A 23,215-nucleotide genomic window follows, 5' to 3' on the forward strand; every position below is an offset into this window, starting at 1 on the left:
CACTATTACCCGCAGCTGCATTCTGGACTAGCTGCAGCCTCCGGGTGCACTTCAAGGGCAGCCCCATATAGAGAGCATTGCAATAGTCCAAGCGGGAAGTGACAAGGGCATGGTGACCGTGCATAAGGCATCCCGGTCAAGAAAGGCGCAACTGGCGCACCAAGCGCGCAGTGGAAGGCCCTCTTGGAGACGGCCGCCAAATGATCGTCAAGCGACAGTCGCCCATCAAGAGGACACCCAAGTTGCGCACCCTCTCCGTTGGGGCCAATAACTGCTTCACAGCCAGCTGCGGCAGCAGCTGACTGTACCAGTGCCGGCATCCACAGCCACTCCGTCTTGGAGGATTGAGCTTGAGTCTGTTTCTCCCCATCCAGACCCGTACAGCTTCCAGACACGGGACAGCACTTGACAACCGTTGGGGTGGTTCAGGGTGGAAAAGTACAGCTGAGTATCATCAGCGTACAGATGATAACTCACCCCGAAACCACTGATGACCTCACCCAGCGGCTTCATGTAGATGTTGAACAGGAGGGGCGAGAGAATCGACCCCTGAGGCACCCCACAAGTAAGGTGCCTCGCAGTCGACCTCTGCCCCCCTGTCAACACCGTCTGCGACCGGTCGGAGAGATAGGAGGAGAACCACTGATAAACGGTGCCTCCCACTCCCAACCCCTCCAACCGGTGCAGCAAGATACCATGGTCGATGGTATCGAACGCCGCTGAGAGATCTAATAGGACCAGGGCAGAGGAACAACCCCTATCCCTGGCCCTTAGTGATTCATGCCCCCAAAACTACTTTTCTCTGGAATCTGATTCAATGAATGTCTTCAGATTAGATTGCTATTTAGGGGCCATTAAACAAACATGTTTGGGATGTTTGTGGTATTGTGCACGCTGGGATCCTTTTTTATTTTTAGAAACCAATTTTGAAAAAGGTGACTTAATGGCCTGTTTATTGCTTTTTTAAAACCAAGCTAAATGTTTGGTTGTTTGGATGGAACTGAAGTGAATTAAGTTCTGCAAATATTAATAGTAATTAATATTTTACGGATCCCATTTTTTTCTCCAGGTTAAAGTCACTTTAATCATCGTTATATATATACTAATTTGTCTTCTGACTGCATAATCACTGTTATTACTTTGCATCATTGTTTTTGTAACATATTATATTGTGGTTAACATGTTACCAACAGATGTTACTTCCTTAATAAAACAGCAAAAAGGACAACACCCTGTTGAGATTAATATCTGTCTGTACAGACTAGATGTAATAATATGTTAAGGGACTGAATCAGTTCCATATAAATTATAGGTAGCTTTTACAATTACAACCACAATTAAGGCCAAAATTTCTGTTACGTAAGATACTTGTTAAGTGAGTTTTGCCCCGTTTTAAAACCTTCCTTGCCACAGTTGTTAAGTGAATCACTGCAGGGTCACTAATTTACTGCTTTATGACCATTTTGTTAAGCGAATAGAACTTCCCTATTGACTTTGCTTGTCAGAAGGTCGCAAAATGGGATCATGTGACCTTGGTGTAGGATATGAGAAAATTCAAAAATAAATGAAGGGAATAGTAATAAACTTGTTATTCTATTGTATAATATATGCCAACTCAGAAAGCTCAAACTGCCCAAGGAGCTGCTGATCCAGTTCTACAGAGGAATGATTGAGTCTGTCATTTTGCACCTCTATAACTGTCTGGTTCGGTTCTGCAACCCAACAAGAAAAACACAGACTTCAGAGGATAGTTAGAACTGCAGGAAAAACCATGGCTACCAACCTGCCTTCCATTCAGGACCTGTATGCTGCACGAGTCAAAAAGAGGGTTGGGAAAATATCTACAGACCCCTCACATCCAGGACATAAACTGTTTCAACTCCTACCCTCAAAACGACGCTATAGAGCACTGCACACCAGAACAACTAGACACAAGAACAGTTTTTCCCCTGAACGCCATCACAGAATAGAATAGAATAGAATAGAATATTCTTAATTATCTCTTCATCTCGCAGAGTTTCTTCATTTTTGGCCAAGTGTGATTGGACACACAAGGAATTTGTCTTTGGTGTCTATGCTCACAGTGTACATCATTAATCAAGAGTCATAAGATACAACACTTGGTGATAGTCAAGGTTACTAATAAGCTATCGAATCGTACTAGGAATATAAATTGAAAGATACAAGCGAAATGGTTATAGTAATAAGGGGGAAGAGATAGATACTAGTAAGGAAGTGAAGAAAAATAGTAATAGAATAGAATAGAATAGAATAGAATAGAATAGAATAGAGAATGGAATGGAATGGAGTAGAGAATAGAATAGAATAGAATTTTTTGTTTTTTTACTAAGACAAGTCTTAGTGAATAGTTTGACAGTGTTGTGGGAATTAGTTGTTTAGCAGAGTGATGGCATTTTGGGGAAGAAACTGTCCTTGTGTCTAGTAGCTGTTCTGATGTGCAGTGCCCTAAAGCGTCTTGTAGAGGTTAACGGATGAACAGAGTTGGAAGGGACCTCGTAGGTCATCTAGTCCAACCCCCCCACCCACCCACCCGCCAGGAAGAGACCCCTGGCCTACACCATTCCTAGTCCAATCTCTTCTTAAAAGCTTCCAGGGATGAAGTGGAAACAATTTGACGTCCAGGATGTAGATAGGAGACTGGAATAGGGATAGGGTCTCCTGCCTGAGCATGGGGGTGGGCTAGAAGACCTCCAAGGTCCCTTCCAGCTCTATTCCCATCGACCATTCCTCAGAGATGCCCTTGCACGCTTGAAAGACAGCCCTGGCGCCCTCGCCCAACATGGCCTCCGCGCCAAAGCCTCTTGCCCATTCCAAAGATGGCGCCGGGCCGACGCCCTCCTCCTCCCGCCCCGCCCCTTCCTGGCGACGTAGCGCCGCCGGAGCCCCGCCCACAGCCGCCAAGATGGCGCCGTCTAGTGGCGGCCTCGCGCGGTCCTCGTTCTCCGCCGCCGCCGCCGCCGCCGCCGCCGCCGCGAGGGATGCCCAGGCCGGCCGGGTGAGGTCAGTTCCGGGGCGGGGCGGCGCCGCGGAGTGGTGCAATGAGGGACTGAGGGGCGGACAAAAGACGGGGCTCCGCCGCGGGAGGCGCCACCAGGTGGGTGCGGGGGGAAGGGCAGCGGGGGAGGGGGGAGGGGGCGAGGAGACCCCCCCCTCCCCAGGCCAGGCAGGAGCGGCATCCCCGTGGGAGGGGCAGATCTGGAAAGCTTGAGGACTAGGAACTTGGCTCAGGGGCTGTGGGGCAGGGGGCGAGGAGGAGGGAGGGAGGGAGGGAGGGGAGGGGAGCCCCGAAACGCGCAGACACGCCTCTTGGCCTCCCCCACCCCGAAAACACTGCAGGCTCAGGACCCCTGAGGACTAGTAACTTCATTAATATAAAAGAAGAGGCGTTCCCCCTCCCCAGTTTTTTTTGGGGGGAGGAACCCTGCTTTTGGGGGGTGGGGGGGTGTTTGGAAGGCAGGGACTTGGGGGTGGGGGTGGGGCTGAGCCCAGCCACATGGGCGGGAGGCAGATCCTCAAGGAGGACTAGCGACCTGGCTGCTTTGATGCCAGGCTGGCCGAAGGATGGGCTCTGGACCCAACCGATTGGGAGCCCTGGCGGGAAGCAGGTGGGGAGTTTGGGGAGAAGCAGGAAAGGCAGGGAGGGGGCAAAGGGGAGACGGGCTGGGGGGCTGGGGTGTTTACGGCATTGCCAAGGAGGGCAGATTTTGTGAGGGGGGGGCTCCTGGAGGAAGGGGAGGCTGGGCAACAGCCTGGAGACGGTTAGGGGGAGAAGGAGGCGGGGGAAAAAGAGTTGGGGGCTCTTTGCACAGGATCTGCTGGGAAGAGGGTCCCCCCCACACTCCCCAGACCTTGTAGGCCAGAATATATATTTGGGGTGCCCTGAGCACAGGTGGGCTTGAGCCCAGAAAGAAAAAGACCCCAAATGGGGTCACTTCAGTGAAGGGAGAGGTCAGGTGGGGGTGGGGGTGGGGGCTTTTCAGAGTGGGGGATAAGAAAGCCAGGTAGGTCAGAGAGCCATACCCCTCCCTCTCCTCCTCCTCCCCCCCCCCTTGGCTTTTGAACTCTGCAAGGAAGGTGCCCCCAGAGACCTGCCTGCATTTTAGGAATTTCTGGTTTGGGGGGTGGTGATGTGGGAAAGAGCCCTGGGGCAGCCCACGAGGGCTCTCTCTCTCTCTCTCTGTGCAGAAGATGAAAGTGGAGATTGGGAAATCTTGGCAAAGTGGGGAAAGGACTGGCCATGTTACTAGTCCCTGCTGTGAGAGTGGAAAGAAGGCGAAAGAGAACAAAGACGGCCCAGCTAAAAAAAATTTTGGGGGGAGGGTTTGACTTTAGAGTTGGGCCAAGCCTGGAGGCATTGTGGGGGGGGAGCTGTTAATCCAGGAAAGATGAAACTGGGTGGAGCAGGAAAAAGATGGAGGGAATGTCTGAAGGAAATTGGGACTGACTGGCTGGCTGGCTGCCTGCCGAAAGAAATGTAGGCGTGGGCAGGATTTAAGGCAAAAGTGGGGGCAACTAGGTGACTAACTTTGCGTTTTCTGGCCAAACTTCAACCGTCATTGTTTTTGCTTCAAAGGCTCGGTTGCAGGAGACGCCCTGACGCTTGTGGCTCTGTGGTGCTGCCGGTACCTTTGCACCATTCCAGCCTAGCGCTTGTGCAAATGTGCGTGCATCCCTTCCGCTGGTTCATCTGGGGTGATGCTCTCCCTGGAGTTGTTGGGAGGGAAGGCAAAGGAACATAGTGGAGTGTTGTCATTCCAGGAACGATGCCAAAATGTCCTTTAAGACAAGGATGGAGAAAGTAAACAGGGCTGGTCCGGGTGCAGACGGACAAGATAGAAGATTCCGGGAACTTAAAAAAAAAAAAATTCTTTGCAGCTTCTTCCTTTGTTTGGCTGCTGGGGAAGGACAGCTATTGAAAGGTGTCGGACGAGAGGAACTGAATGGGGAAAGGATGTTTTGGTCGGGTTATTTAGGAGTGAGAAACTGGGTGCATAATTTTTGCAGAATATATTTTTATTTATCAAATTTAGCTGCCACCATTTAAGGGAGCAAAAAACAACAACAACCCCGATATTTTCCAACTAAGCTTTTCTGCTTTAATAAAAGGCAGAAGCTTCCATGTGGTGTAGATGACTTCATCAGATGCATCAGAAATCTGTTTTAATATAATTGGTGAGGCAGAAAAAGCACTGTTAGATTCCTTCTGATTTATGGAGGTGTTGTACCGAGACCATATACAGGAATTGCACAAAATCCAGAAAGTGGACCATAACATCTGACGGGACGATAAATCTGAGAGATGCTTTTATGTTACCATGCTGGCTGTGTCTTTTTCACAAAGAGGCTGCCTAACCTGTTGCGTTTTTTCCGCTGTTAGAAGTCGCATCCCAGCACAAGAAAGAAAAGATTGATGTATTTTTATGCGTTTATTGCTATTTGCCCCTTTCCATGCCAAAACATCTCCTAGGTGTTATAAAACAGAAATAAATGATAGAACAAAAACATGTCATAAAACATAATCATTAAAATAGGTGGGGCAAGAAAAACAAAAGACTTGATAATTCCAATGGAAGTAAACAGATGTAAATTTGGTTTAATGCTGCTTTTTCTGGAGGGAATTGTTTTTAAGGTTCAGGGTGAGAACAATTAATTAGTGGCGTGGCTTGCCTCTAGAAGTTGACAAGCCATTTGTCCGGAATGGTATAAGGTCTGCTTGAGCAGGGGGTTGGACTACAAGACCTCCAAGATCCCTTCCAGATTCTGTTATTCTGTAATGTGCCAGTTTGTAGGGATTGACTTACGGTAAACCAGACCATGGTATCCAATATATCCTGGGTCCACCTTCTCCATCGTTAAGCGAGAAAAGCCGTCCATCAACCAGCTGCAAGGTTTCACCTCCCAGCATTCCCCTGGTGACTTGGGCATGTGCTAAGCATTCTGGGAGTTGAAGGATATGTCTTTGGAGAGTTCCCAAGTATTAATAAGCGCTAAAGATGGAAATTGAGAAATTTCTTCAGTAAATCTCTTCCTGGGATGGGAAATCGACTTTGGGCTTTTTAGCTATAGCTGGCATTTTTAATATTCAGAACTTGGAGGAATTTAAAAAACAGTTTTGCGAACTTTAAAGTTACAAGTTTAATCCCACGCGCTTTGATTGTTCTTTTGAGCCTTTGTTTTGAAAACAGAGACCCCCTGACGGAACGTCTCTCGTTTCAGGAAAACGACTTCCATGGCGTTTGGAGACCGGCTCCCGACTCAGGATCGCTCCAGGGCCAATAATTTTGAACTCCAGCACAGACTGCTGAAGTGCAGATAGCAGAGTGGAGACGAGAAGCCGGCAACTGATTTTGGAAGAAGTGGGGCGGGGGCCATCCCGGGAATGACCGGTTTGGTAAGGCCATTCTCCTTTCTTTGAAACCAGAGAACGGGAGGGTGGGGGGAAGCGAGCCCTCGGTTGGTGGAAGAGAGGTGTGGTCAGAAGTCAAGGCAGCCGTGGGACCAGGAAGCCATTTTGAAATGGCTGCTAGGACAGAGGGTCCTCGACTTACAACCGTTTGTTTAGTGACTGTTCAAAGTTACAACCGCACTGAAAAAAGTGACTTATGACCATTTTTCTATACTTACAACCTCTGCAAACCATCCCCAAAATTTAGACACTCGGCAACTGGTTCATATTTATGACGGTCGTCGTATCCCGGGGTCACGTGATCTCCTTTTGCGGCCTTCTGGCCAGCAAAGTCATCGGAGGAGTCCGATTCACTTAACAAACCGTATTATTCACTGTGCAGTGATTCGCTTAACTCTGGCAAGAAAGTCGTGAAATGGTGCAAAGTTCACTTAACTGTCTTGCTTAGCAACAGGAACTTTGGACTCCGTGGTGGTCGTAAGTCGAGGACCGTCTGTATGAGATGGGTGGGGCGAGTGGCACATCCTTAAATTGGATGACGGAGCCGCTCCATACAAATTGCTTGCCTTCCAGATCCAAAACGGGAAGTCCTTGACTTACGGTCACAATTAAGCCTGAAAGTTTTGTTGCTAAGCAGGGCAGGTGTTAAGTGAGTTTTGCCCCATTTTACAACCTTTTTGCTTCTGCTGTTACGTGAACAACGCAGCCATTAAGTGAATCTGGCTTTGTTTGTTGCAAATGGTGATTGTATGACCCCAATAAGGTCACAAATGCAGGGCAGTTGCTAAGTGTCCAGATTTTGATTGCAAGTGCGAAGATTGGCTGTAAATTGCTTTCTTTCGGTGCTGTTGTAACTTCAAGCCGTCACTGAACAGATGATTGTAAGTCGAGGACCATCTCTGGCACTACTGTGAAATGCTCTTTTCCCAAAAGCTGCCTTTCCCCATCTGGTGGCGGTGGACTCCTCAGTGTGGAAAAAGGCTCCGTTTGGCTCGAGTGCGCCGTAAAACGAGGAAAGGAACAACCCCCAATATTTTTTTCCCCTCCCCATGGCTAGAATTATGTAAGGGAATCATAAATTATTCCCGCTTCGGCTCTGAGAGAAGCTGGCTCTTGCAAGGTTGGAAATGAAGTTGCCATCAAAAAAGCCGTGTTGGATTTCCTGGGGATTGAAAGCTGCGCGCGTAGCTTTGCTCAGGGCATAGAAATCTCAGCTTCCCTTCTTAATGACTGACTACTATTAACACCTCACAGAGGGCAAAACATCGCAAGTGGAGAAGTGGCTTCCCTTTTTCTCGCACATCTCCGCGTGGGTGTGCTTGTGTGTGTGTGCTCCATGCTGGTCGGCTCTGCCACAACAGCCCATTAAAAAAAGGTGGAATCGCAGCACAGGCGAAGAAATGCTCCAATAAATCAATACAGACAGTCCTCCCTTAACGGCCGATCCCTCTGTGACCGTTCACAGTTACGACGGCCTCAGAATGGGTGGGTTGCAGTGAATAAAATGCCTAGGCCATCTTAAAGGCGACCACGTGAGTTCATATTGGGTAGGTCAGGTTCACAACTGGCCACGGCATTGTGAGGACTTGTAAACCACGATCTGTGATGAGGTGGTGGTTGTTTTTTTAACCAGTTTCTGACGGTTTCCCCATGGTTTGATTGAACAACCATGGTGTTCGTGACAAAGTCCAGAAAATTACTTCTGGTCACAATGGCTTCCTTCACTTACGACTGCAATGACTTCTGACCATAATTCTGGGCTCAATTATGGCCATAAGTCGTGGGCTACCTGTATCGCAACTTTAAAGGTGTGAGCAAACTACTTGGGGGACGGGGGACGGGGGTTTGAGGAGGGGGTAGACCTTTCTCCCAGGTTGCAATCTGGGGAAAAAAGTAGCGTCTCAATTGTCATAATTGCTGGATTTTAGAACGCGTGGCCTTCCTGCCTTCTAGAATTCGCATCAGAGAAAATCCAAACCATTAAATAAAAGCAAAAATCTTCAGGGTTTAGAAACCGCTTCACCCATTTCTGATCCTTCCTGCAATTACGAATCGAGGGGTGGGTGGGGATGCCATTAGGAACTTCACTTCCTTTTATTGCCCCCCCCACTCCCAGCACCCCAAAAATGGGCTCCTGGGCTGAGTTTTGGCGGCTGGGACAAAAACCTGGATATTTGGAGCCCAGCTTCTTGGGATATGGAGGCTTTGAAATGGTTGTTGCTTTTGTCGATCTGATTGCATCAGAGGAAAAAGCCCAGAGCACAAGGGGAAAAAAAAGGTTTAGCGGCATAGTAGAACTGCAATTATTAATTATTAATAATCATTGATGATTTTAATAAAGGGAAAAGGAATAAAAAATAAGCCATTGCAGCTTTCTAGCTTGCATCCACAGAAGGAGAGTAACAAGGTCGCGGGAAGTATTGGTATGGGCAGTCCTCAACTTAACGATCACCATTGGAGCCCAACTGTTAAGTGACTTTTGCCCGATTTTATGAACTTCCTGGGGGGGTCACGTGATCCCCATTCGTTGACCTTCCGGCAAGCAAAAGTCGATGGGGGAACCAGATTCACTTAACAACCGCGTCACTTAACAGCTGCACTGATTCACTTCATAACGGTGACTGGAAAGGTCGTAAAACAGGGCAAAATCTTTGTTGCTAAGCGAGGCGTTTAACAAAACAACGGGAATTGGGGGGGGGGTCAGTTTTGGTCGCAAGGCAAGGACTAGCTATACTTTCCGGTTGAAAACTCCAGCGCTCCAGAGTTGGAGATCTCATTTCTCACTAAGTTTGCAGAGCTGAAGATCAGAATTGCCCTGAGGGGGGAAAAAAACCCACAGACTTGGGACAGATCCCCTGGCCCCCCCTCGCCATCCCAGCCTGTCCTGCCCCACACCTGTTCTCCTTTTGCTGCTTAACGGTAAAAAGGCTGCCCTTGAAAGGACAATGCATGGAACGTGGTGACTTGGCACTTTTCTAATTCCCGAGCAGCACAGCTGGCTCGTGTGGCTGTGTCATTGCATCGCTGCGCCTCGTTCCCTGCTGCCCATTTCCGTGCCAAGCTTTAAGGTACCTCCTCCAATCGAATTCCAGGAAGGGGGAAAACGGGGTACTTTTCGTTTAGCCTACATTTTGCATCGCTGTGCATTGAGCTGACCCATGTCCTGCCTGCTTAACGTACGTCTACTTACGTATGATCAGACTGTAGCATTGGGTGCAAACCTGCTTATTCATTTGCTAGGGAAAGCAGCATAATTAGTAAGAGTTTGGCCCAGCTTTCTGCTTTTTAATAATTATTAAAATTATTAGTAGAATCTGCATTACTATTAATCGTTTCATAGTTCCCATCACCAATCTCTTTCCACTTATGACTGTATGACTATAACTTGTTGCTGGCAATCCTTATGATTTATATTGATATATTGACCATCATTTGTGTTGTAAATGTTGTACCTTGATGAAGGTATCTTTTCTTTTATGTACACTGAGAGCATATGCACCAAGACAAATTCCTTGTGTGTCCAATCACACTTGGCCAATAAAAATTCTATCGATTTATTGTTAAATATATTACAGTCGCCCAACTCCCGTGGAATCCGGGTGGTGTATCAAACAAAATAGAATAAAAATCCATGTTAAACCGATTAAAGCCTAAAACCGCAAGACACAAAAAGTCAGCACAAACCAAATGAAAGTGGGTTGGACTAGAAGACCTCCAAGGTCCCTTCCAACTCTTTTATTCTGAAACATGTTAACCATCCTGGCTAGGAATTCTGGTTGTTGGGAGTCCCAGTGGGTCAGTTGAGCCTCAGCGTGCAAGGTGGAACGCCAGCCGTTCGTAGGGAAGGAGGACCCAAGTTGGATCTCCACAGGGGTCCAAGGAGGTGTTTGAGCTCTTGACAATCCCTGCCAGCTCACCCACCAAACTGCCCCACAAATAAGCCGACCAAGTTTGATTGAACTCACCCCAGGTGCACATGTAACGTTCTTCATTGCTTTTAGCTTTTGAAGGAGCCCAGCGGTTGTGATTTGCAAAGCATGGTTTGTTGAACAGTCACTAGACGGTTGTAAGTCAAGGATGACTGTACATTGCAGAGTTGTGAGGATGAAAACTCCACCAAATCGTCCGGTAGAAGAGAATATTTGTATCTTAGGGTTGAAATGAGCAGGTCCTTGCTGCTCTCTGAATTGGTGGTTTTCTTGCAGGCGTTTCATGACCAAACTAGGGAATGTCATCAGTGCTAGAAGCAAACCCCACTCTCTAATAGCACTGATGAAGTTACCTAGCTTGATAATGAAAAGTCTGCAAGAAAACAACCAAGCTCAGAGAGCACCAAGGACCCCAAAGAACACAACGCAGACTCAAATGCAGCATTAGAATCTTTTAATTGATTTTAATAGTGGTATTTGGCCACATAAACAGCTGTTTTATGTAGCAAGGAGTCACCAGGGCATACTTTTCTGGAAAATACAAAATAGATTTAAGTGGTGCTCCGGAGGCTGCCTTCTGGAACTTTCCAACACATCCTTGAATTTTTCTTCCTCTTTCAGGATAGCTGTGCACAACTCCACAATTGTGACTCTTTCAGAACTGTGCTGAACACCTTGGGAATCGGTTTAGCTTATTAGATTTTCCCAAGCAGATCTTCAAGTTTTTGCTTTTTCTCGAGAGAACTTTGCTCAGAAGGTTGAAGATTTTTTTTCTGTTCAAAAAATAAAAAACAAGTCTACAAAATCCTTACTTGGGAGGGGGGGAAAAAACTAAAAGGAACAGACTAGCCAGGCTGGATTTTTAAGGCCTGAGGACTTCTGACCATTTCTCTTTCTGGTGCTAGAACAAAAAAACAAAAGCTGCATTTCAAAAGCTCTCATTTTTGGAGAAAAACAGGCCACCCACTGCTTTAGTGGAGAAAGAGAGAGAGCGCTGTTTATATCAGATAACTGTTGGGCAAAAATTTTTATCCTTTCAAAATCTGCCAAGTATCCAGGGGGTAAGATTTTCCAGCTGGGAAATTGAGCAAAATTAAGGAAGAACGTTAGATGAACCACCGAGCCAAAATTTTAGAAGGTTTAACAGATGAGTTTGCAAACTCTTGCTTCTAAATAGAACTCTGTAGACCACAGAGATGTTGACATAAAAGAATTCTTCCCTATCCAATTCTGTAATTGTAGGTACTTAAAATTTTGCAGCGGGAAAATGCACTTGGTTACAAATAGAACTATTGCGTAGCGAGAACCCAGATATTTTGTATTGTGCAAGTAGGGTTTTCAATTTTGTCTGCTACTAGTCGTCTTACTTTTCTGTAATGTTTATATTCTGATACAGCCTTGCTGCTAATCGGTAAAGCACTACTGTACTTGTAGTCCTTGACTACATATAACCATTCATTTAGTGACCGAAGTTACAGTGGCACTGAGAAAGTGACTTACAACTGTTTTTTACACTTACAAGTTGTCATAAATACAACTGCCTCGTATTTATGACGGTTGCGGTATCCTGGGGCCATGTGATCTCCTTTTGCGACTTTCCAACAAGCGACGTCAATGGGGAAGCCAGATTCACTCAACAACCATGTTACTAGCGTAACGGCTGCAGTGATTCACTTAACAACTGTTGCGAGGAAGGCCACTAAATGGGGCAGAACTCACTTATCAGCTGTCCTGCTTAGGAATGGAAATTTGGGGCTCAATTGTGGCCATAAGTCAAGGACATCCTGTATGAATGGAACTAATTGTCAGACGCCGAATTAAGCAGAAAAACCTTTTCAGCCCCTTCTCGATGTAATGCCAACATGGCTGAGGCACTTCGTAGCTCTCTTTGGACCTTGAAAATTAAAGATCCTTTTCAGAGGATCCTTCCCACTTCCCTGAAATCGTTTGTGCCGAAAAATGAAACTGGGTCACGCAAAGGAACGTCTTTCCTGCAGTCAGAAGTTTAAATAAATAAGGCTGGCCTAGCCAAACTTGTCAGCTGATTGAAATTGCTTTTTTTTTTTTTTTGCAGTTCTCTTTGCTTCTCTTGTATTCCGAAGTACGACTTCTGAATTTTGGAAGCTGTGGTTTATTTCAGAGGTGGTGTAAAGCTTTCCATAGGGTTGGGTGGTGGAGGGAAGTCTGCAGCCGTTTGCAGGGCAAAAAAACCCTGCACGGATCTCGTTTTTGCTGAATGCATATTTACAATCCTAGAGTGCTTTGCTTTAGTTTTTCCTGTCTTCATCCTTGAGAAAAGAAAAAAACCTAGAAGTGAAATGAATAATCCCCTGCAGGAAGGAAATCAAACCCTCTACTAATAATTATTTCTTCAGTCTTGGCATCTTCTGGTTCTGCATTAATACAGCAGATTAAGGCTGACTGGCTTCTATACAGGTAGTCCTCAACATACGGCCATCATGAAACCTGCCCATTACGGTCATAAAATGGATTTTTTCACATGACCAGCCTGATTTTACGACCCTTTTAGCCGTGGTTGTTAAGTGGTTTACTAAGGCTGGTTTGCTAAGGTTTCTAAGTCGAAGAGCCAGCGCTGTCCGGAGATGTCTCCGTGGTCATGTGGCCGGCGTGACTCAACGCCAAAGGCGCACAGAACGCTGTTCCCTTCTCACCAAAGGTGGCCCCTGTTTTTCTACTTGCATTTTTTACATGCTTTCGAACTGCTAGGTTGGCAGAAGCTGCGACAAGTCATGGGAGCTCACCCCATTACGTGGCACTAGGGATTCGAACCGCTGAACTGCCAGCCTTTCTGATCGACAAGCTCAGCATCTTAGCCACTGAGCCATTGTGTCCCTTCTGATTCCCTTACCTGCATTTAATTACATATTTTTTTAAGCCAAACAGGAAACCAGCCCATCTGCAGACAAAGCAGCTGCCTTGGACTTACGGTTTCGTTTCCAAGAAAGTCTTTTGAGTTCCTTAAAAGGCCTTTTGGAGGAGAAGAAGAAAAAAAAACAATGGATGACTCAGTCCGGCCTGCGGGTTGGTTGGAAGGAGAGGAAACCAGAAAGATCCAAGGTGGAGAGATTGAGAACATCATTTTTCATCCTTTGTTCTTTATTTTTTGAGCAGATACTTCAGGGGGATCTAACATGGAGGTCATTTCCTCCCAATGTTCTCCCAGCTCTTAAAGTCAAAACAGCCTCTCTTAAGTTCTTGATGGCACCTTCTGCCTTCCTGTCAACCTTCAGATGTATCTGCCTTCAACCACCAACGAGAAACTTCTGGTTGTCTCCCCATGGGAACAAGTCCTGGTAGACAAAGTCTTCTCCAAGAGGGGAAGGAGCTGGGCTTTTGAGTTTGGTCATTGGCCCCGTCCTTGTTTCTGCTTTGCTTTGACGTGGTGGCTCAGTGGCTAAGACTCTGAACTTGTTGATCAAAAGTTCGACAGTTCAGCGGTTCGAATCCCTAGTGCCGCGTAAGGGAGGGAGCTCCCGTTCCTTGTCCCAGCTTCTGCCAACCTAGCAGTTTGAAAGCAGGTAAAAAATGCAAGGAGAAAAACAGGGACCACCTTTGGTGGGAAGGTAACAGTGTTCCGTGCGCCTTTGGCATTGAGTCATGTCGGCCACATGACCACGGAGATGTCTTCGGACAGTGTTGGCTCTTTGGCTTTGAAATGGAGATGAGCACCGCCCCCTAGAGTCGGGAACGTATGTGCAAGGGGAACCTTTACCTTAAAACCTATGAAGAACGGTTACAGGAATCGGTTATGTCTAGTCCTAACGAAGAGAAGGACTAGGGGGTGACATGATAGTCTGTGCTAACAGATGTGCGCTCAGCTACCACTTTCACGGTCCACTTGAGGCCCGGAGGTGGGCCGTGGGCCAGTGGTTGGGGTCCCCTGTTTTATGCCATATGCTGAATTAATAAACGTGGTAAGCGGGATTCAGAACACTTAGAAGGCCAAATAACTCTTCCTTATGTTGGTCACACCTGCTGATCGTTTTTTCTTTTGCAGATGAGCCATGATTCCCGTCACGGAATTGCGCTATTTTGCCGATACCCAGCCGGCGTACCGTATCCTGAAGCCCTGGTGGGACGTCTTTACGGACTACATCTCCATCGTGATGCTAATGATCGCGGTATTTGGTGGGACCCTCCAGGTCACCCAGGACAAAATGATTTGCTTGCCTTGCAAATGGGTCACCAAAGACGCTTGCAACGATTCTTCCCGCGAGTGGACGGCTGCAAACTTGGACTCCGGTTACTATAATGCTTCCCTGGGGACACCCCTGGACCCTGGGCCCACCGGGATCAAGTACGATCTCGACCGTCATCAATATAACTACGTGGATGCCGTGTGCTACGAAAACCGCCTTCACTGGTTTGCCAAATATTTCCCCTACCTCGTCCTGCTGCACACCCTGATCTTCCTGGCTTGTAGCAACTTCTGGTTCAAGTTCCCCAGGACGAGCTCCAAGCTGGAGCACTTTGTCTCCATCCTCTTGAAGTGCTTCGACTCTCCGTGGACCACACGGGCTCTGTCCGAGACGGTGGTGGAGGAGAGCGACCCTAAGCCGGCCTTCGGGAAGATGAACGGCTCGATGGAGAAGAAGTCTTCCAACATCAGCGAAGACGTGGAAGCCACCGCCCCGATGCTACAAAGGACCAAATCCCGGATTGAGCAAGGCATCGTGGACCGCACGGAGAACGGCGTCCTGGACAAGAAGGAAGGGGAGCAAGCGAAAGCGCTCTTCGAGAAGGTCAAGAAGTTCCGGACCCACGTGGAAGAAGGAGACATTGTCTACCGCCTCTACATGAGGCAAACCATCATCAAGGTCATCAAGTTCATCCTCATCATTTGCTACACAGTCTACTACGTCAACAACATCACCTTTGACATTGATTGCAAAGTGGACATCGAGAGCCTGACCGGCTACCGCATGTACCGCTGCGCTCACCCCCTGGCGACCCTCTTCAAGATCTTGGCGTCCTTCTACATCAGCCTGGTGGTCCTCTACGGCTTGATCTGCATGTACACCCTTTGGTGGATGCTGCGGAGGTCCCTCAAGAAGTACTCCTTCGAGTCCATCCGAGAGGAGAGCAGCTACAGCGACATTCCCGACGTCAAGAACGACTTCGCCTTCATGCTCCACCTGATCGACCAATACGACCCTCTCTACTCCAAGCGTTTCGCCGTCTTCCTCTCGGAGGTGAGCGAAAACAAGCTCCGGCAGCTGAACCTCAACAACGAATGGACGTTGGAGAAGCTGCGCCAAAGGATCACCAAGAACTCCCAGGACAAGCTGGAGCTGCACCTGTTCATGCTCAGTGGCATTCCCGACACGGTCTTCGACCTCGTTGAGCTGGAGGTCTTGAAACTGGAGCTCATTCCTGACGTCACCATCCCGCCCAGCATCGCCCAGCTCACCAGCCTCAAGGAACTCTGGCTGTACCACACGGCGGCCAAAATCGAGGCCCCGGCTCTGGCCTTCCTGAGGGAGAACCTGAAATCCTTACACATCAAGTTCACGGACATTAAGGAGATCCCCTTGTGGATTTACAGCCTGAAGACCCTGGAAGAGCTTCATCTGACGGGGAACCTGAGTGCCGAGAATAACCGCTACATCGTGATCGACGGCCTGCGGGAGCTGAAGAGGCTCAAAGTCCTGAGGCTGAAGAGCAACCTGACCAAGCTGCCCCAGGTGGTGACGGATGTGGGCGTCCACCTGCAGAAGCTCTCCATCAACAACGAAGGCACCAAGCTCATGGTCCTCAACAGCCTGAAGAAGATGGTCAACTTGACGGAGCTGGAGCTCATCCGCTGCGACCTGGAGCGCATCCCTCACTCCATCTTCAGCCTCCACAACCTGCAGGAGATCGACCTCAAGGACAACAACCTCAAGACCATCGAGGAGATCATCAGCTTCCAGCACCTCCATCGCCTCACCTGCCTTAAACTCTGGTACAACCAAATTGCCTATATCCCCGTGCAGATCGGCAACCTTACCAACCTGGAGCGCCTCTACCTGAACCGCAACAAGATCGAGAAGGTGCCCACGCAGCTCTTCTTCTGCCGGAAACTTCGCTATCTGGATCTCAGCCACAACCTCTTGACTTGCATACCGGCGGAAATCGGGGCGCTGCAGAACCTGCAGAACCTGGCGGTGACGGCCAACAGGGTAAGGAAAGGGGGGTGTTCGTTGTGGGTGCATTTTGCGATAAAATCCTACATGGGTTTTGCGGTTAAGAACATATATATATATAGATATAGATATAGATATAGATATAATACAGGGCTTTAGTTTCAGGCTTGACAATTACACGAACAGCACCCAGCTGAAATAACACAGCTCTGCCTCCCTTTTGAGCTCTGTTTACTCGTTCGGAGCTTAAAATAAAAAGAGAACGAGACAAAGCTACACAGAAGCAGGAACTGGCCACTTTATCAGAGCTGTTGCTGCAAAAGTAAATAAGATTTTGGCACGATTAAAGTGGATTTATCAGGGAACAACCTCGCTAGAAGTCTTTTGCAACAAAAGGGCTTGTCAAGATTAAAAGAAGAAAGCTTGTTATTTAATGCAGCAGGCCAGGATTATTATTATTTTTGTCTTTGCATTTTTAACCACTATGAGATAGCTCTCATTTCATGGGGATTCTGCGTACCAGTAACAAAACTGTGACTAACAGTTATTGGTCATTACGTTGTTATCATTATTACAATAATTATAATTATTATTATTACCTTAATAATTTTTATTTCTTTCTTTAAAAGAATGGGAAGTTTAGGTGCCAAATCTATGGAGGTCAACCTCCTATACTTTTTTCTTCTTTCAATTTGTTTTTTTTTTTAAAGTATTAAATTTAAGGTACAATATTCGTCGCAGCATCCCTGGGTCACATGATCCCCTTTGGTGACCTTCTGACCAGCAAAGTCAAAGGGGAAGCCAGGCTCACTGAACAACCTTGTGACTAACTTAATGATTCGCTTAACGAACGTGGCCAAAAAAGTCGTAAAATGGGGCAAAACTCGCTTAGCAACTGCCTTGCTTAGAAATTTGGCGGCCAGTTGTGGTCGTAAGTGAAGGACTGCCTGTAGATAAAGGTACAGGCAGTCCTCCACTTACGACCACAACTGACCACTTGATAGAAGTGCCGGGCTCAGCTCCTTCCTTAGGAAAAAACCCTCCACAAAATCACTCCTAGCCCCCTCCTGTAAAAAACTTTGATTTTTTCTTTTTCTTTTAAGAGACAGGGCAGCTCACACCTTTACAATTTCCTCCCAAAAAAATGGATTTCTTTCTTTTACTCTTCATGAAAAAAGGAGGAACAGTAGCTGCTGGAAGTTGTTTTGCAACTAATCAAAAAGGCTCTTTCCTTTCCTTTCCTTTCCTTTTCATTTCCCCTGTTCTGGGCAAAACTCCAGTTCTCACAAGGCTGACCGGCGATGGAAGAGGTTCTTTTGTTCGTGGGAAAGGGCTTCATTTTTTTTTTCCTTTTGAAAGGAAGACTTTAAAAGTTCTAGCAAATCTTTCTCCTGCAGATTGGTTTCTCTAATTTGGCAAACTCGGGCTGTGTTGGAGATGCCGGTCTGGGAACTGGCAGTCCTACAGCAATGGTGTGTGTTTGTGTGTGTGTGTCACTGGGTTGGGGAACCCTGCTTGGCGAAGTGTCCCACGTGTTGGGACATTGGCCTGTTAAGTATAATCTGCGGGGGGCTCCTTGGTGCTCTCTGAACCGGGTGGTTTCCTCGCAGACTTTTCATTACCAAACTAGGTAACATCGTCAGTCTTAGTAGGGTTTGCTCTCTGAAAAAGCCACGGCATACATTAGGACAAACAGGAGATTAATAAAGGTGATTCTGTACGTAAGGGCTAGTTTTGGGGTGATGAGGGACTCAAGATGAAGTGAGACAATTTGGGTTTTTTAATTGCAAAAGTTACCCTAAAGAAATCTTTTCGCGTAAATCTGACCATCCAGACTTTTTCTTTTCTAATGAACTTTTATTCTCAGAGCTGAGCCTTTGGGTCTTAATTCCCTAAAGAGTTTTCTATTTTTATTTATCTGTATCCCACCTTTTTTAAAAAAAATAACTCGAGGTGGTGGAATATCCAGCACACCTTTCTCCTCCTATATTTCCCCGCAACAACAACCCTGTGAGGTGAGCTGGGCTGAGAGAGAGAGGGAGGAACCAGCCCAAAGTCACCCAAATAGCTCACATGCCGAAGGTGGAACTAGAACTCACAGGCTCCTGGTAGTCAAAAGACACCCAGCTGGCTTTCATGCCAAAGGCGGGACTAGAACTCCCAGTCTCCTGATGATTGTCCAAGTCACCCAGTTGACTTTCACGGCTCAGGCAGCACTTGAACTCAGGGTCTCCTGCTTTCTAGCCTTAACTACTAGACCTAACCAACAACTTTGTTGCTTCTTTTATTATTATGTTTGTTATGAGTGTTTCCCCTCAATGTTTCCAAACCCAAATATTTGGGGCAAAAGAAAGGTGTTATTTATTATTATTTTTTAAAGGAAACACTTGCAATTAAAACATTAAAGTCAGCTTTTTTTTTTTAAAAAAAAATCCACTCCCTGCCCTAAATCAGTTCGCTTGATTTATGAACTCCGGAAACTAAAATGCCTGGTGGATGTTTTTCTTTGCTTTTCCTTCAAATATATGCCTCTCTCTCTCTCGTCCGCCCACTTCCCTTCCTGGCCGTCTGCCTCCTCCGTCTCCCACAGTTTTAAAAAGTTTTGCAAAATGTTGAGTTTTCTGTCTCAAACATTCTTTCACTGCCGGACTGGCAGCTTATCAAATCCGCTTTGCTTTAATTCTGCCCCTCTCTGCTTGTTTTGATATTTTTTTTCCTTCCTTCCTTCCTTCCGTTGCAGAATTTAGCAAAATGCTTCTTTGGAAAACAACCCAGGCTGGTTATTAGCATCGGATCATCTTCCTCCTCCTCCTCCTCCTCCTCCATGAAAGGTGTCTGTTGTGGCTCCTACAAATGATGTGTTGATCTCATTAACTCCATGACAACAAAGCAGCAGTAGATTAATTAGGGACCCTTGTAGCTGCCTCCCCTCCCTGGAGGCTCTTCCTGTTTTCTAGGCCTGCTTTGTTTGCTTGGAAACAATTTTATTTTCCCTCCCTCCCTCCCAACTCCCAAGGCCAGCTTCAGCAGAGGATGGAGGCTCCCTCAGGACGAGGCAGAGAAAGAACGGGATTTAAAAGCCTCCTTTTCTTGCCAAGGGAAAAGAAAGTGGCGAGAAACGGGTTGGATCTGTCTTCCCTGTTGACTTTGATCGTCAGAAGGTCTCACGAGGGAGTTTTAACAGCTCCAGCGAGTGTCTTAAAAGTTTTTACAAGCTTTTAAGGCATCGGTTTTTGCCCCTGAAGTCTTCCACTTCCTCTCCCCCAAACGGAAAATACGGGCCGTATTTCTTCTAATCATACCTGACAGTAGTTCTCAGCGTACAGCCGTTTCTTTCGTCGCAGTTTGAAGTTACAACAGCCCTGGGGGGAAAACAGCGAGTTACGACTGGTCCTCGAACTTACAGCCGGCACAGCATTACACAATCGAAATTTGGGTGCCTGGCAATTGGCAAGCAGAGTCAACGGGGGTGGGGGGAGGGGGAGCCGGATTCGCTTATAAACCTCACCCTTCCTTTAACAAACTTCCAGTGATGTTGCCGAACCACCTCGACAAAGGAAGGCTGCAAAAACCATGAAACGGCGAGCGCGACAACTGCCTTGCTTAGCAACGGCAAGTCCGGTTCCAATTGTGGTCATAAGTGGAGGACTACCTGTACAGCAGGGAGAAATCGGCCGGAAGGGCTCGGCTCCAGAAGTTGTGGGGGTGCTTCGTCACTGGAGGATTTTAAGAAGAGATTGTCCAGGATGGGATCGGGTCTCCTGCTCGAGCAGGGGGTTGGGCTAGATGACCTCCGGGGTCCCTTCCAACTCTGTTATCCTGTATGAAAGTGTCTCCCGCTCAAGCAGGGGGTTGGGCTAGATGACCTCCGGGGTCCCTTCCAACTCTGTTGTTTTCTGATTCTGCTGTTGGGTAAAGCTTGCCTCCCCTGCATTCTTAGCCCTCCCTCTCTGCAAACCGGAACGTCTTCCTTCGATCCCTTGTCTAAGCAGCAGAGCCTGATTCTCTCCTTTATTTTTATTTTTTTTCCCCCCCTTCTTTCCTCCCTCCAGATCGAGGGTCTCCCCGCCGAGCTGTTCCAGTGCCGGAAAATACGGACTTTACACCTGGGCAACAACGTCCTGCAGTCGCTGCCGTCCCGGGTGGGCGAGCTGACCAACCTGTCTCAGATCGAACTGCGGGGCAACCGCCTGGAGTGCCTGCCGGTGGAGCTGGGCGACTGCCCCTTGCTGAAGCGCAGCGGGCTGGTGGTGGAGGAAGACCTGTTCAACACGCTGCCCTTGGAGGTCAAGGAGAGGCTTTGGAGGGCCGACAAAGAGCAAGCTTGAACCGTTGCCGGACGAAGCAGATTCCGCTGAGCCGGGGAGCTGCAGGCTCGCCCGTTTCCCCCGTCTCTGACCAAGGCGGGGGGGGGGGTTTCCAAGGGACCCTGGCCTCACACCCCCACCCGCTTCCCCTGGCCCCTGCTCTGGAGACCCCCACCCTGAGGGGCATGGCTCCCTGACTGACAGCCCAGAAGGATCAGGAGTGGCTGGGAAAACGAGACCGTTCCCTGCTTCAGGGAGGAGAGGAGAAGCAGAGCGCCGGGCAGGAAGTGGGAACTGGTCCCCCCTGCTAGAAAGGAGACTGCGGCTGGCATGCCCGGAGGTATCACCCACAGCTGTGTGTTGGGGCAGAGAGCCTGATCCTGCTGCTGTTTCCTGTGATCAGGACCCGTCCTTGAGTGCTGCACCCCATCCAGAGGGGAGAATGGCGTCCAGCCGTCCAGTTACGCGTTGCACCAAGTCCAATCCCGACTCCCAGCAACGATCCTCTCTCAAGGAACGGATCGGAGAAGATTCAGCCTTCTTTTTTTTTTTAAAAAAAAAAGTACTTTACTTTAGAATCCTATTTGCAAAAGTCTGACTTAACTCTCCCCCTTCGTCCTAGAGTTTCCCCCCAACCCCCAAATTTGATGGCTTTGGTTCCGACAAAAGAGTGTGAGATCGAAGAATTTCCACGTTGAAGGATGCCAGCCTGTATTTTTCCGTTAAAAAACAAAAACAAAACAACAGTCTTAGCAGTCGCAAAAACATTGAACGGTGGGGTGGGCAAGGGAAGTTGTTAATTTTTAAACTTGACACTTGACATTCCTTTTAAGACTTAAAACATGGCTACAGTGGAGAAATGCCCATCTGAGGGGGAACGGGTGGGGGGGTGTCAAAACACTAAACCAGAACCCTTAATATGCTTAACCTGCTACCAGCATCTTTCCAGGAGATTTAAGACTCCGTCAATGTTCCTTCTTCCTTTTTATTTTTTAAATAACAGCTGGTCTGTTTTCGTTTTTTGAAGCCTCGGTTGTCCAAAGAGACAGGTATTTTGCCTCCGTGATCTGGCTCGACGCAGCACCAAGTCTTAAAAAGGCGTGGCCGAAAATTCAGGGCAGGGGTTGGGTTGTTTTTTTTTTTTGCAAGGTTGGGGGAGGGGGTGAGGGACGTATTTCTTTGCGAGGAAGCGAGAAAAGAGTCGAATTTGCACTATTGTCCAGCACGCCTGTCCTAGTGAAAAATGGATTATTATTTTTTTTAATCCTCCCCACCCCCCACACACACACGTGGCCTAAACTTTCCATCTCTGTTTGCAACTGGAAAATTCCGCCTGCTGGGAGCAAGGAACTAAGTTCCCAAGGTTCTCGGCCAGGAGGGAGTCACAGGCTCACCCTATCCAGAAGGACTGGGACTTACTGAACATGAAGTTCCAAAATATATATATACATATATATATATATACCCCCATATATACATTAATATACCTTAAAACTAAAATATCGTATCTGGAAGAGAGTTGCTCCATTCCGTTGCAAATGAATTGGCACAGGCTGAGCTCTGTGAAGAAGGCTAGAGCAGCCAAGATTGGATGCCAACTCTTGGGGTACCTCTGCTGCTGGCAGGTCGGTCTTGGCCAATCCCTGAGAAGTGGGGGACACCGTCCCGTCCCCGGTCTTTTTCTCCCTTCTCCCCCTTTTTCAGAAGCCAATGGGACAGCGCCATCTCGAGCTTCCTTGCTGCCTCCGTCCGCCGTATTAGGAAGGATTTCTGCAGGCTGGCAATGCTACCAACGCCCCAAGCGATGTTATCCAGGTGCCGGCATTGTTCGTGTTTGAAATAAAGCTACTCTTGGAAATCCTCACGAAACGACGGGTCTTTGGTCTGCTTTAAATCACGATCCTAGAAAAACGGGGTGGTGTGGGGGCCGCACAGATTTTCTTATTGCGCTTAACTCTTGTAGTACAGGTACTCCTTGATTATACGACAACTCGTTTAGTGTTACCGGCTGAAGTTACAACAGGACTGAGAAAAAGGGGACCTGCGATCCTTTTCCACACTTACGACCATTGCAAGCCGTGATGTACCTTGGTTAACTTTGGCTTAGACCAGGGGTCTCCAAACCTGGCCACTTTAGCCCTGTATACCGTTTCAGACAGATCCTCCCTGCTTCTGTCTCTCTGCTGTCATCAACCTATCATCTCTGTGTCATCTTATCTATTATCTACCAATCTATCATCTGACTGTCCATCTGTCTATCATGGACAGAAGGAATAATTTGGAAGAACAGGAGGAAGAGCCACGAGCAAGGCTGTTGGAGAAAAAAAAATCTTGAGCCTGAGCCAAAACCGTAACCCGAGGAAGCATCTTGGACAAGACCCTCCACTAGTATCTGAAAGGTGGGGT

The 23,215-nt window shown here is 47.7% G+C and overlaps 1 protein-coding gene across 5 annotated transcripts; it reads left to right on the plus strand.

Annotated features, from left to right (window-relative positions):
• The first annotated feature begins 2,891 nt into the window (after window positions 1-2,891).
• Window positions 2,892-22,678, plus strand: LRRC8A (leucine rich repeat containing 8 VRAC subunit A). 5 transcript variants are annotated; one of them, XM_058159204.1, is made up of 4 exons: window positions 2,892-3,021; window positions 6,238-6,412; window positions 14,375-16,538; window positions 20,555-22,678. In XM_058159204.1, the coding sequence occupies exons 3-4, from the start codon at window positions 14,382-14,384 to the stop codon at window positions 20,828-20,830; spliced, it is 2,433 nt and encodes an 810-aa protein (XP_058015187.1). In that variant the 5' UTR covers window positions 2,892-3,021; window positions 6,238-6,412; window positions 14,375-14,381; the 3' UTR covers window positions 20,831-22,678. The 5 variants fall into 5 exon arrangements, with proteins under 5 accessions (XP_058015187.1, XP_058015185.1, XP_058015188.1 ...); XM_058159202.1 differs by having other exon boundaries at window positions 2,997-3,115; XM_058159205.1 differs by lacking the exon at window positions 2,892-3,021 and adding an exon at window positions 3,508-3,626.
• The last annotated feature ends 537 nt before the right edge of the window (window positions 22,679-23,215 follow it).

Source organism: Ahaetulla prasina, chromosome 16 (genome assembly GCF_028640845.1).
Source record: "Ahaetulla prasina isolate Xishuangbanna chromosome 16, ASM2864084v1, whole genome shotgun sequence".
Classification (NCBI taxonomy): domain Eukaryota; kingdom Metazoa; phylum Chordata; class Lepidosauria; order Squamata; family Colubridae; genus Ahaetulla; species Ahaetulla prasina.